The 15000-nt window shown below is 39.7% G+C and overlaps 1 protein-coding gene across 3 annotated transcripts in view; it reads left to right on the forward strand.

The window, feature by feature from the left end:
* lrp4 (low density lipoprotein receptor-related protein 4) overlaps window positions 1-15000 on the forward strand; it is a 165469-nt gene that overhangs the window by 102907 nt on the left and 47562 nt on the right. For all 3 annotated transcript variants that reach the window (XM_056462455.1, XM_056462456.1, XM_056462457.1), the window contains exons 12-14: window positions 1613-1843; window positions 3163-3319; window positions 7576-7793. In XM_056462455.1, the coding sequence (XP_056318430.1) occupies window positions 1613-1843; window positions 3163-3319; window positions 7576-7793 (606 nt within the window). The remainder of the gene's footprint in view (window positions 1-1612; window positions 1844-3162; window positions 3320-7575; window positions 7794-15000) is intronic.

Genomic DNA, 15000 nt, shown 5'->3' on the forward strand with positions numbered 1-15000 from the left:
GGTAAAGCCCATTGAGTCAGTTTTTGCTAAGACATAAGTGTTGTCGCTTTGTCATTTGAGCTTCACATGTGAATAATAATGGATCGATTAGGCCTCAGGTGTGTATAAAAAGAATCCCAGTACACTAGACCTTCATATCAACTGCAACTAGACCTCTGCAAGCATGCCTAAGATTCACCCTGAGACTAAAGTGTTGATTATCAGCCTCGATACACAACTGCCCAAGAGGACCGTTTGTTGGCTTCGAAAATCCAAGGTTAGCTCATTTCCCACTGCAACAGAGCTCCATGAGACCTGGTCATCTGAAGTCCCAGTGTCAACCAGAGCAGTTTGTCGGATGGTCTCGAAATGGCCTCCATGGCCGAATCAGTGCCTAGAAGCCAGCACTAAACAAAAGACAAACTGTGTGGCATTAGCCAAGGCACACAGCCTGCTAAAAGGATGGACACTGGAAAAGTGGCAGAAGGTGGATTTTTCAGATGAATCCTCTGTTGAATTACACCACAGTCATCGCAAATATTGCAGGAGACCTACTGGAGCCCGCATGGATCTGAGATTTACACAGAAAACAGTGAAGTTACGTCCAGTATGGGGGCGTGCGAGAGATCTGCAGGGTGGAAGCAACATCAATAGTCTTTGCTACCTCTTATATTCCCAACCATAGAATAGGGCAAATTCTACAGCAGGAGGGTGTTCCATCGCATACGTCCATCTCCACATCAAAGTTCCTCAAGACGAAGAAGATCAAGATGCTCCAGGATTGGCCAGTCCAGTCACCAGACATGAACATCATTGAGCATGTGTGGGGTAGGATGAAAGAGAACGCATGGAAGACGAACCCAAAGAATATTGATGATCTCTGGGAGGCATGCAAGACTGCTTTCTTTGCCGTTCCTGATGACTGGATGCAGTCCTTCAAGCTCATGGAAGTCATACAAGATATTAAATTTAGATCTCACAACATCACTACTTAATTTGCTGACGTATTTTTGGATTTGCAGTAAATTTGTTCAATTTCTGCATAGGCGACAGAACATTTGTCTTGCCAAAATTGGACCTTTCTGTCTTGATTAAATGAAAAGTCTTTTTTTTTCCAGTGAAAGTAATTTATTTCAGTGCATTAAACATCATTTGGGAGGGTTTTAGCTTTTCATATGAGCTATTTCTAACACTAATTGATTAATTAAAAGTCAGGTCAATAGCAGGTGTTTCTACAAAATAGATAAGAGACCAGACTTTTGTACTTACACTGAAATTGATCATTCGTCGTAATGTACTTCTGTTCTAAACCCGTGTTTTTGCGTTGTACTTGTGCTTGATTAAATACCTGCATGTAATTGCATCTGTAATTAATTTTTGTAATTACATTTTAATCGCACTGTTGACCGCCCCTTACACCTTAACCCACCCATCCCACCAAGTCAGTCCCTAACCCAACCCGTATTTCACCTCAGTAGTGTTCTGCAATACATTAGGAACACAGTAAGTACATTGTATTGATGGTTTGATGTAGTTACACATTAGTTAAGGACTCTTAATATGAAGTGGGACCGTTTTTCAAATGTCCTGCAGTATTTAGTGTCCAAGATTTAATAGTTTTGTGTTTTTGCAGGTCCAGAACCTGTCTTGCTGTTTGCGAATCGGATTGACATTCGGCAGGTTCTTCCGCACCGCTCCGAATACACGCTGTTGCTCAGCAATCTGGAAAACGCCATTGCATTGGACTTTCATCACAGTCAGGAGCTGGTGTTCTGGTCTGACGTGACGCTGGACCGTATCATGAGAGCCAGTCTGAATGGCAGTAATGTGGAGGAGGTGGTGTCCACAGGTCTCGAAAGCCCAGGTACACACCATTTTTACAGTATATTTATAGCAGTGTAAACATACAATATGTGTGCTTTCACATCTGTAGTTCGCCTCAATTGGTCTGGACCAAGAGCAATAAATGATGCATTGTAGCATTTTCTGCCGTCGGGTCGTTTTCACACCACACTGATTGCTTTGGTCTGAACCAGATGAAAAGAACCGAAATGCAGTCATCTGACGAAATCCACATCTCTCATTGGCTCAAAAATGCCAAAGGAACTCCCGTGAGTAAACAAACCGGCAAAATGGTAGTTTTTACCATGGAGCTATGACTGCGCAGACGGATTGTATCCCTGCTCATAGTATACTATATAGTTTATATACATCACTTTAGACAAACTATACATTTCGAGAATGAAGCGTGGCTGCGGCTGGAAAACAGTGTTTTAATGCATCGCACGTCACTTCAGGAGGAAACGTGAATTAATTTTGTTAATCTGGGATATGGTCATCTGGTGGAAATATTGCCAATGATCCATCAGGTAATGTCTCTCTCTCTCTCTCAGCAGCTGGATTAGTCCACAAGGCGCAGTACTTTTTGCGGTTGGGTCTGTTTTAGTTCGGATCATATTCTCACCACAAATGAACCGCTCCAGGGTTTGTTTGAAAGCGTACCCTGCTGAAAAATCCAGCTTAAACCAGCCTAGGCTGGTTGGCTGGTTTTAGCTGGTTGACCAGCCTGGTTTTAGAGGGGTTTTGGCCACTTCCAGGCTGGTTTCCAGCCATTTCCAGCCTGGTCTTAGCTGGTCAGGCTGGGAGACGACCAGCTAAAACCAGCTTGACCAGCCTAGTCAGGCTGGGAGCCCAGCCTAAACCAGCTATGTCCAGCTTAAACCAGGCTGGTCAAACTGGTTTTAGCTGGATTTAGCTGGTCATTTTCCAGCCTGACCAGCTAAGACCAGGCTGGAAATAGCTGGAAACCAGCCTGGAAATGGCCAAAACCCCTCTAAAACCAGGCTGGTCAACCAACTAAAACCAGCCAACCAGCCTAGGCTGGTTTAAGCTGGATTTTTCAGCAGGGTACCGAGACCACCTCTTCAAGGAGGTCTCAGTACGCTTTTGGTGCGCACTCGAGTACGATTGCTGCATTCACATCTGCCCAAACGAACCACACCAAGAGGGAAATGGAACTCTAGTGCGATTCAACAGAACTAAATAAGGCTGGTGTGAAAGCACCCTAAATCTCTTTCACTGCTGGTACATTGCTTTTTGTATTAAAGAGCACTTCTCATGGGAAATTTTTGGAGTCTGATGTGTGCGTGTGTGCTTTTCTGTATGTGTTTTTTTGTTTTTAAGGTGGTCTAGCCATAGACTGGATACATAATAAGCTCTACTGGACTGACTCGGGAACATCTCGTATTGAAGTGTCTAATCTGGACGGCACACACCGCAAAGTGCTGCTCTGGCAGAGAATGGAGAAACCGCGGGCCATCGCTCTGCACCCCATTCAAGGGTAGATATATTATTCACATTTTACAGTATGCTGGAGGATATTCAGCACAAGCTATGCTCTATATATATTCAAAAACTGTTGATTTCCCCTCTGAAAGTTACAGAATGCACTCAAAGCACAGTGTAGTTCAAGTATAATTAAAAAAGTGTTTGTCATGGCGTCAAATAAAAAAAGAAATAGTTTGAAGTGACTGTAAATCACTGTTTTAATAGGCTTTGAAATGCTTTGTGCAGAACTGAAGTTATTTGGATGCCGAAGTACTTATTTATTAAAATTATTAACCATTTTTTTTTAAGATATTTAAATTTATTCAAATTTATGTTAATTGTCATGTGCTTTTTGATATTGCATGTGAAGTTAAATGATTTTAAACGCACCAAACACTTCATTCATTCATTTTCATTTGGCTTAGTCACTTTATTCATCAGGGGTCACCACAGTGGAATGAACCGCCAACTTATCCAGCATATATTTTACACAGCAGATGCCCGCTGTGTAAACACAGGAGTAGTACTGTCAAAAGATTTATCACATCAAAATAAAAGCTTTTAGTTACATAATATAAATATATGTACTTTGCATATTTATTATATTTATGTATATTTTTTTCTAGAATTTTTTTTTATAAATATGTATGTAAATGTTTTGTGTTTGTATTTTTTTTGTTTATATTTATGCACACACAAACCGGCCACTTTATTAGGTACACCTTTTCAACTGCTCATTAACGCAAAATTTCTAATCAGTCAATCACAGCAACTCAATGCATTTAGGCATACAGACATGGTCAAGACAATCTGCTGCAGTTCAAAGCGAGCATCAGAATGGGGAAGAAAGGGGATATAAGTGACTTTGAACGTGGCATGGTTGTTGGTGTCAGACGGGCTGGTCTGAGTATTTCAGAAACTGCTGATCTACTGGGATTTTCACACACAACCATCTCTAGGGTTTACAGAGAATGGTCTAAAAAAGAGAAAATATCCAGTGAGTGGCAGTTCTGTGGGCGCAAATGCCTTGTTGATGCCAGAGGTCAGAGGAGAATGGCCAGACTGGCTCCAGCTGATAGAAAGACAACAGTAACTCAAATAAGCACTCGTTACAACCGAGGTCTGCAGAAGAGCATCTCTGAACACACAACACATCTAACCTTGGGGCAGATGGGCTACAGCAGCAGAAGACCACACCGGGTGCCGCTCCTGTCAGCTAAGAACAGGAAACTGAGGCTACAATTCACACAGGATCACCAAAACTGGACAATAGAAGATTGGAGAAACGTTGCCTGGTCTGATGAGTCTCCATTTCTGCTGCCACATTCGGATGCTCGGCTCAGAATTTGGCATCAACAACAAAAGCATGGATCCATTCTGCCTTGTGTCAACGGTTCAGGCTGGTGGTGGTGGTGTAATGGTGTGGGGGATATTTTCTTGGCACACTTTGGGCACATTAGTACCAATTGAGCATCTTGTCAACGCCACAGCCTAACTTAGTATTGTTGCTGACCATGTCCATCCCTTTATGACCACAGTGTCTCCATCTTCTGATGGCTACTTCAAGCAGGATAACGCACCATGTCATAAAGCGTGAATCATCTCAGACTGGTTTCTTGAACATGACAATGAGTTCACTGTACTCAAATGGCCTCCACAGTCACCAAATATCTGAGGAATATTTCCAACAATTTGTTGAATCTCTGCCACGAAGAATTAAGGCAGTTCTGAAGGAAAAAAGGGGTCAGAGTTGGTACTAGGAAGGTGTACCTAATAAAGTGGCCGGTGAGTGTGTGTGTGTGTGTGTGTGTGTGTGCATGTGTGTATGTATGTGTATGTGTATATATATATATATATATATATATATATACTCATTCCCTTTTAATGCACATTTATTGTTTTATACACAAATCTTCTGCATGGGGATAATAATCCTCTCTTGTTGTTGTTGTTCTGTGATAATAAGCAATGGTAAGCAGAGCATGAAGCATTCTGGTGACTTCTGGCTAAACTTTGTAAATCAATTTGCTTCTAATCACAAAGGCTGTGTGAAACGGTCATCCAGAGATTGTCACAAGGCTCGAGTTGCAGCCGATGCTCATCGTGGCTCTTTGTCATGAAGGACAAAGGCTTTTATGAAATCCGCTTGAGCTCTGAATTTCCAGCAAGATTCAGCTTGTGTGGCGAGCGGCTGATTCTTACACACAGACGCATGCATGTGTCACATGTACTCTATGTGAACAGTAGCAAAAATCAGAGCGCTGTAATACTGGATCTAGTGCAATGACAGTGGAAAATGCATGACAAAACTGCAGAAGTTGACCCAGTATGGGGTTGTTTTTAGTTCTTATTTAAAATGTTTCTGTCAGTACCAAAAAAATGTCACTTAGTAAGTTCACTGAGGGGAATAAGAGCTTGTTCTGATTTGGCAAATTGGAAATTATTGCATTAAAATATCATGTTATGCTATTTTTAGAGGTTTCTAATTGTGGTTCAGAGTCTCCTACAGTAGGTTTCCATCCATTCAAGGTCAAAAACACATTGCTGTTCTCGTAATACACATCATAATAATAATCCACACTGCAGCATCAAACCTTCTCTCAGTGACTGAAATGGTTTGTTCAAGGATCCAGTCTCTTTACTCCTCCTCTCTCAGAGGGCATGCTCTAATCTGATTGGTCAGATGACTCGATTCTGTTGTGTTCTGATTGATCACATGACCCTGCTCTGATCGGATTGGCTAGAAGACCCTTTTATACCGATTGGTCATATGACCCTTTTTATACCCTGCTCTAATCGGACAGATGATGATTGGTCAGATGCCCCTACTCTGATCTGATTAGTCATATGCCCTACTTAGATCTGATTGGTCAAATGACTCTATTCAGCTTTGATCTGATTGGTCAGATGACTCTATTCAGCTCTGCTCTGATTGGCCAGATGACTCTATTCAGCTCTGCTCTGATTGGTCAGATGACTCTATTCAGCTCTGCTCTGATTGGCCAGATGACTCTATTCAGCTCTGCTCTGATTGGTCTGATGACTCTATTCAGCTCTGCTCTGATTGGCCAGATGACTCTATTCAGCTCTGCTCTGATTGGTCAGATGACTCTATTCAGCTCTGCTCTGATTGGCCAGATGACTCTATTCAGCTCTGCTCTGATTGGTCAGATGACTCTATTCAGCTCTGCTCTGATTGGCCAGATGACTCTATTCAGCTCTGCTCTGATTGGTCTGATGACTCTATTCAGCTCTGCTCTGATTGGCCAGATGACTCTATTCAGCTCTGCTCTGATTGGTCAGATGACTCTATTCAACTCTGCTCTGATTGGCCAGATGACTCTGCTCTGATTGGCCAGATGACTCTGCTCTGATTGGTTAAATGACTTTATTCAACTCTTCTCTGTTTGGCCAAATTACGCTATTTAACTCTGATTGGTCAGATGACTCTATTCAACACTACTCTGATTGGTCAGATAACCCTATTCAACACTACTCTGACTGGTCAGATGACTCTATTCAACACTACTCTGATTGGTCAGATGACTCTATTCAACACTGCTCTGATTGGTCAGATGACTCTATTCAACACTACTCTGATTGGTCAGATGACTCTATTCAACACTGCTCTGATTGACCAAATTATTATTCAAGTCTGATTGGTCAGATGACTCTATTCAACACTGCTCTGATTGGTCAGATGACTCTATTCACCTCTGCTCCGGTTGGTCAGATGACTCTATTCACCTCTGCTCCGGTTGGTCAGATGACTCTATTCAGCTCTGCTCTGATTGGTCAAATGACTCTATTCAACTCTGCTCTAATTGGCCAGATAACCCTATTCAACTGTGCTCTGATTGGCCAGATGACTCTATTCAACTCTGCTCTGATTGGTCAAATGACTCTATTCATCTCTGCACTGATTGGCCAGATAACCCTATTCAACTGTGCTCTGATTGGCCAGATGACTCTATTCAACTCTGCTCTCTTTACTTTAAGCAAATTTGTTGCAAATCTATGTTAGTTTGTGCATGAAGTGAATCTGGAATTACTGATGACTATTTTCAGGCCATTCAGAATCACTTTAGGAGATTTTAACTCCATTTATATGCACTTTTAGCAGACTATAACTTTGAAACTCTGCTGAGCTTTTACATTTGCAGAAACAAACTACATTATATGATAGAGGAAGGATAATACCTGAAGAGGAGACTTAAAGATACGCCTGCTATACGTTTATGACTTTTTTCTTGATCTCTTTTTCTTCAGGAAGATTTACTGGACTGACTGGGGAAATATGCCACGCATTGAATATGCCAACATGGACGGCTCAAATCGCAAGATAATTGCGGACACACACCTCTTCTGGCCCAATGGACTTACTATTGACTATGCCAGCCACCGGATGTACTGGGTGGACGCCAAACACCACGTCATCGAAAGAGCTGATCTGGACGGGAAGAACAGAAAGGCTGTCATTAGCCAAGGTAAACTCTTACAAATTATATTAAATATAAATGTTACTTTATAGAGTGGTTCATTGGGGGATTTTTTTATGATACGTATTGCTGTTTTACATGTACAGTTGAATTATTTATCCTCCTGTGAATTTTTCTAATATTTCCCAAATGCTGTTTAACAGATTCAGGAATTTTTCACAGTATTTCCTATAATATTTTTCATCTGGAGAAAGTCTTATTTGTTTTATTTCAGCTAGAATAAAAGCAGCTTTTAATAAAAAAGAAATTAAAAGGAGCATTTTAAGGTCAATATTATTAGCCCCCTTAAGCAATATTTGTTTTCGATTGTCTACAGAACAAACCACTGTTATGCAATGACTTGCCAAAGACTATAGATTACACTAGACGTGTCACTCGTATAGTTTTGAATGGGGAAAAGTGTAACCATCATTATGGCCAATGAAGCCCCGCCTACTAGTACAGGAGCCAATCATCAATCGCTATAGGCATTTCTTCGTGGGAGATGCTCGGACCAGACGTGTGCTTTTACGACAGATTTTGTGGTCAATAAACACACTGGAATCTCAGCGAATACCTACTTTACATAAGAAGTATATCCAAATAAAGCTTGAAATCTGTACTTTTAAATGAACCAAGTGCACTTGAAAATGTTTTTTGGTTTTGTAATCTGGATGAAAGTCAAAAGCACATCACATGACTACACATCACTACTCAAACGCCCACAAACGTGTAAATGAAGAGTCATTTCTAAAGGAGATTCGCCGTCAAGACCAAGTGTTTGGTGTATTGCGTTCCACAGTAACACGTTACTGTATTCTAATTTAATTTTGAGGAACGCAGTAATGTGACGAATTACATTTTAAATTCGTGTAATTTGATTACAGTTACTAAAGTCAGTGTAATTGCGTTACTTGCATTACAAAGATAGTTTTTAGAAGAAAAAATGCTTCTTTTAGAGAACGTTTTCCGCTGCAACGTCAGTTAATGAGCATGCGCATTTAAATAGCTGGAGAACACGAGCTGAAATGGATGCTGACGAGAGTGTTTGCTTCAAGTGGAAAAACAGACATTAATTTGATTTGATTGAGCGGAAAAACTAAAATATTACTGTGAAATGCAGTCTACGACCAGCCTACGACCAGCCTCTAAAGAACATTTGACTGCTTTTAACTCGACCAGCAGCTTGTTCAAGCACTGGAATAGAAAGCATTCTATGACAATACCCACCAAGGAGGACACCAGCGCCCAAAAATACAGCAGGCTAGCGAAATTTATTGTGCGGGATCGGGAGTGAAGGTATCTTCTCAGGGGCGTAGCGGACATTTTAAAAGTGGGGGGGACAGCTGCATGAGATCATACATTCATATAATTATTAATCACCTGTTTCTAAATGGTCTGTCTCTAAAAGTGAGGTGGATGTATCCCTCCCGTCCCCCCCGGTTGCTACGCCCCTGTATCTTCTAATTGTGAAAAGAAGGGTAGCTGCTTATAGGGCTGTTCACATATTTGCACGTGCATATTGGGAGCGCATATATCGCGCGTTCGCATTTCCCAGGTGCACCCAGTTGAAAACCACGAGTCACGTGACAAGAGCTGACTGATTAGCTTCATACTTTGGAATATAAACATTTCGGTAGACTTATTACCTCAGACAAACACAGAACATCCAAACACTGCCGTGCTTTTTTATGGATGTCAATAGTTACAGGTATCCAGTTTTCTTCTAAATGTCCTGTTTGGTGTTATTAAAAAAAAGACGTGAATGATGATTTGGGCGAACTTTTTAGGTCTTTTGAATATGTCAAGCTATTGTGATAAACTCATTGTAATGTTTTTCTGTGAATATTAAACTACTCAAAGAGCTGCAGTTTATTTTCTATTTTTACAGGTATATTTTATATGTTTTAAAAGTAACTTCAAAGTAATTAGTAACCAGATTACTTTCTTCATGAAGTAACTAGTAATGTAATCAGATTACAATTTTCCAGTAGTAATCAGTAATTTGTAATCTATTACTTTTTTAAAGTAACTTACCCAACACTGGTTGTGAATGACTTCAGATAAGCAGCACGATCAGATGAAGCGTATTCAGAGGATGATAATGTCTAGAACAGCCATAAATGAGGTTGGTGTCGTCATTCCTTTCGAGTGCGCATGCGCATTAGCTCGGGCAACCTGAAAAAATGCAGATTTAGTTTGATTCGGATGTTCAGAAATGACACTGAGACAGTTGTTGCATAATTTTACTGGTTATTCCAAATATTTAATGTAATCCTAAGCTTGGCGAACAGTTTTGGAGAATTCGATGTTTCCCTATTGAGAAAGAATGCCTGAGCATACTGCCCGAGAGGCATTTTAAAGATAGCTGCCGAGTGAAATGACTTGCTTTAAAGCAGGGGTCTCAAACTAAAAATGGCCGGGGGCTATATTGGTGTTTGACAATTGATAGGAGGGCCGTTTTAACATTTTTTCAACGTTTTAAGCACAAGAAAAAGTGGAAACCTGATGTAGTTGATGCACTCAGACATTCTTCCATTATTACATTAGAGTAATAAGGCTCCTCCTTTTGGTTTCTTGTTGTACATAGTAAAGGGGTTGTTTAAATTGCTATGAAAATACTACTATTTAATAATAATAATGGCCCAATCAATTGTTGCTCAACCAAAAGTTTAACAGAGCGTAAGACAGCAGAAAAGAGTTTGAGTATCTTTGTTGACTTTACTGGCAATTGTTCCTCTCAAAATTTTATATATCATCTCAGTATCAAAGAGAGGAAAGTATGTATATATATTTACATTTACTTTAACAAGTTCAATTCAGTCAGCAGTCAAATTTTACTAATGCACATTATTTATATGAATCTTAATATGCATATGAGGAAAATCTATTAATGAGGCCATTTGAATCGAATATTAGCAAAGTGATCATATTTACATCACCAGTATAACGCTTAAGCCATGAAGAAGTGTTTGTACAACAAAATACAGGCGGTACAAAACTGATTATAATCAACCGACCCTTTAATATTTGCGAAAATAGAGCTTTAGTAAAAATAGAGGAATTACAGGCATATATTACAACGTTTAAATTATCCCCAGAAATAATCTGCATGTGCGTTACTCTCGACCGCACGCTGAGAGAAACCGAAAGTAACCCAAATATATAGTACAGTACTTTAAATGTCCAGTAGGTGGGGGATCCAAACCACGTTATATGTTTCGTAGGGCCGAATCTCATTATGTTTTTGACGTTAGTTGTGAGCCGGAGGGAGGAGGATGGGGCTGCAAATGGCCTGTGGCCCGGCAGTTTGAGACCCCTGCCTTAAAGGGACTTTGGACTTTCCTTATTACCCTTGCCTAATTAACCTAATTAAGCCTTTAAATGTCACTTTAAGCTGAATACTAGTATCTTGAAGAATATCTCGTCAAATATAATGTGCTGTCATCATGGCAAAGAGAAAAGAATCCAGTTATTAGAAATGAATATTAAAACTATTATGTTCAGAAATGTGTTGATAAAACTTCAGGAGGGGTAATAATGCACGCTTTTGTTTTGGATGTGATTAATCGCAGTGAGTCTTTTGACAGCGCTACTTCTCATCAATTTGAGCTATGCTGAATAAACAGTATCCATTAAAACATTGAATTTGTAGCGATAAGTTGATCTTGGAGAGACGTTATTGTTCAAGTCAAACTCAAGTTGAACTGCATGTAAACAAACATGACATTTTGTAAAGATAAGTTCAAGAAAACAAGCTTTTCAGCGTCATGTTTAAAGGAACAAAACATTTATTCTCTTATCGTTTACAACAGCTTGTCTTTGTCCTTTAAGAACACTTACTTGTGCCAGTCTGTCTTTCTTATTCGTTTAATTCAGCACAGTGTTCATCTGAGGATTTGGCTAAATTCAGAGCTCTCTCTGATGTGTGATAAAGTGCAAACATTCCCAGTAAATGGCACATTATAAAGAAAGCCTAAAAGCCTGGGGGTTTGCAGGAACAGAATACCTGTGCACCTGGGAACGCTGGGGGAATATTTAGACCTGAAAACTGAGCTCTCTTCAACAAAAAAAAAACCTGCAGAGATTTGCTTACTGTGGTCAATGACAGATTTACTAGAGAGGGAGGCACCAGCATTATAAAAATCAGGGTACATACACACACATACACACGGAGAAAAGACATGTTGACTGGAACAACAAGATCAAAAGAGAGCGATGATTGAGGTGACAAGAGAAAGGTACCAGCAGGGAGGGGCGGCAGATGGTAAAGCCGGAGACAAAAGACATAAAGAGGGGAAAAAGGCAAACAAGGCTTCAAACTGGAAGCCACGTTCAAAGATAAGATCAGAAAGCTGGCCGGCGCTGTGTGTGCGCACCTGGAGGAGGTGAAAGGGGCAGGGAAATACAGACGTGTAGAGTTTGGCTGAGCGCCAGCTTTACAGTGGGAGAGAGAAAGAAAAGCATGTGAGCTCAGAATATATACGGGGGTGTAACGCACATTTGGATAGGCAGGTAGGTAAGTAGGTAGGTAGATGGATGAATAGATAACAGATAGAACTAAACTAGCCTGGATGGATGGATGGATGGATGGATAGAACTAAACTAGCCTGGATGTATGTATGGATGGATGGATAGAACTAAACTAGCCTGGATGTATGTATGGATGGATGTATAGAACTAAACTAACCTAGATAGATGGATGGATGGATAGAACAAAACTAGCCTGAACGGATGGATGGATGGATGGATGGATGGATAGAACTAAACTAGCCTGGATGGATGGATGGATGGATGGATGGATGGATAGATGGATGGATAGACATAAACTAGCCTGGATTAATCAATGGATGGATGATAGAACTAAACTAACCTGGATTGATGGATGGAACTAAACTAGCCTGGATGGATGGATGGATGGATATAACTAAACTAACCTAGATAGATGGATGGATGGATATAACTAAACTAGCTGGGATGAATCAATGGATGGATGGATGAATTAATGGATGGATGGATAGGACTAAACTAGCCTGGATTGATGGATGGAATCAAACTAGCCTGGATGGATAGATAGATGGATGGATGGATGGATGTATAGAACTAAACTAACCTAGATAGATGGATGGATGGATAGATGGATGGATTGATGGATAGAACTAAACTAGCCTGGATTGGATGGATGGATGGATGGATGGATGGATAGAACTAAACTAGCCTGGATTGATAGATGGATGGATAGATAGAACTAAACTAGCAACTAATAGCCTGGTTGGATGGATGGATGGAAGGATGGAACTAAACTAGCCTGGATGGATGGATGGATGGAACTAAACTCATTTGGATGGATGGATGGATGGAACTAAACTCATTTGGATGGATGGATGGATGGATGGATGGAGGGATGATGGATGGATGGATCTAAACTTATTTGGATGGATGGATTGATGGATGGTTGGATGGAACTAAACTCTTTTCGATGGATGGAGGGATGATGGATGGATGGATAGATGGATGGATGGAACTAAACTCATTTGGATAGATGGAGGGTTGGATGGATGAATGGATGGATGGAACTAAACTCTTTGGAGGGATGAATGGATGGAACTAAACTCATTTGGATGGATGGAGGGATGATGGATGGATGGATAGATGGATGGATGGAACTAAACTCATTTGGATGGATGGAGGAATGGATGGATGAATGGATGGATGGAACTAAACTCATTTGGATGGATGGAGGAATGGATGGATGAATGGATGGATGGAACTAAACTCATTTGGATGGATGGAGGCATGGATGGATGACTGGAACTAAACTCTTTGCAGGGATGGATGGATGGATAGATTTTCAGCATTTTCCTCAAACTGGAATGATATACAACTAACGTACAATTTATGTAATTATGTAAATTTATGCAAAGTGCTTAAATATGATAGGGAACATTTAATTGTCACTAATTGTTGTTTAACTTATTGTTAAACATTTTAAAGCAGAAACAGAGTTGATCTTATCCACAGTTTTTTTACTCAAGCTCAAACAGATGCTAAAAATCTGCTCAAAATGCTTTATTTCTGCTCATTTTGAGAATGAATTTGCATCCAGCGTTTTCGTGTTGCGTGCGGCCTCCTGAAATCCACATATAAATGAGTGCATGGAAAGACTGAGCAGCTGTTGAGTGTCGGTCAGAGAGGAGGAGTTTCAGTCCTGATGGAGGGAAAGGGGATAATTAGTAGTTTGAGAATAGATTACTTTTGCCAGTCTGCTTTCAATAAACAGAACATTAGATCATCTAAGTTTATCCTACATTTCCAAAAAGATCTTTTAACGTGAAAAGTCCATTTAGGAATAATTAAACATACACTACAGTTTATATTGAACAGCATCAAAATAAGAGTGCTTCATTAAAGCTCAGCAAAAGATTATTATAACATAGTGATTTAAAATGTACTTTACAGTAACACTTTATTATGACAGCTCTAGATCTATATATTAAACCTTAGTATTTATAGACTTTAGAGCATTGTGAGCCAATCAGAATCAAGAGTGTGAGATTTGTATAAAAACAAGTATTCTAATATGGTTTGGCCATTGAATTGTTAGAGAACGTGGCACACGTGAGTTAATTATTCTGATTATACTATGGTTACCTTCTGTTTTTTGATGTGAATTTTCACTGTTGAAGCTGTAAAGTAACTCAATCATTTTTAATCAACTGTAATATTCATTGAAATAAGAGTGTGATCATCTAAAATGTTTAGGAATGGAAGGATAATGCATTTGAAAAACCTACAATATTGAAATTTCGCATTAAAGGGCACCTATTATTCCTCTTTTTACAAGATCTAAAATAAGTCTGTGATGTCCCTATAGTGTGTGTGTGAAGTTTCAGCTCAAAATGATATACTAATAATGATTTTTTTAAATAAACTTTATTTATTTAACACAATTGGATAGCATTCGTTGTATACATATGTCCAATTTCTGCTTTTTTCCCTTTTTGAACACTTTTGTAAACATTTAACCCTGAAACCCCCCACCCATACACACACACACAGCCAGTTTTCTTGTAAAACATATAACAGATGACGGAGTGATAACATAATAATAATAAAAACGAGAAATGAACACTTGAGGTAGTAAAACACCTATGGATGTTGTATTCATTTCCACACAAGATTCAATTACTTGTTATGACCTCAAAATAATTTTACT

The sequence above is a fragment of the Danio aesculapii genome, chromosome 7 (genome assembly GCF_903798145.1).
Source record: "Danio aesculapii chromosome 7, fDanAes4.1, whole genome shotgun sequence".
Classification (NCBI taxonomy): Eukaryota; Metazoa; Chordata; class Actinopteri; order Cypriniformes; family Danionidae; genus Danio; species Danio aesculapii.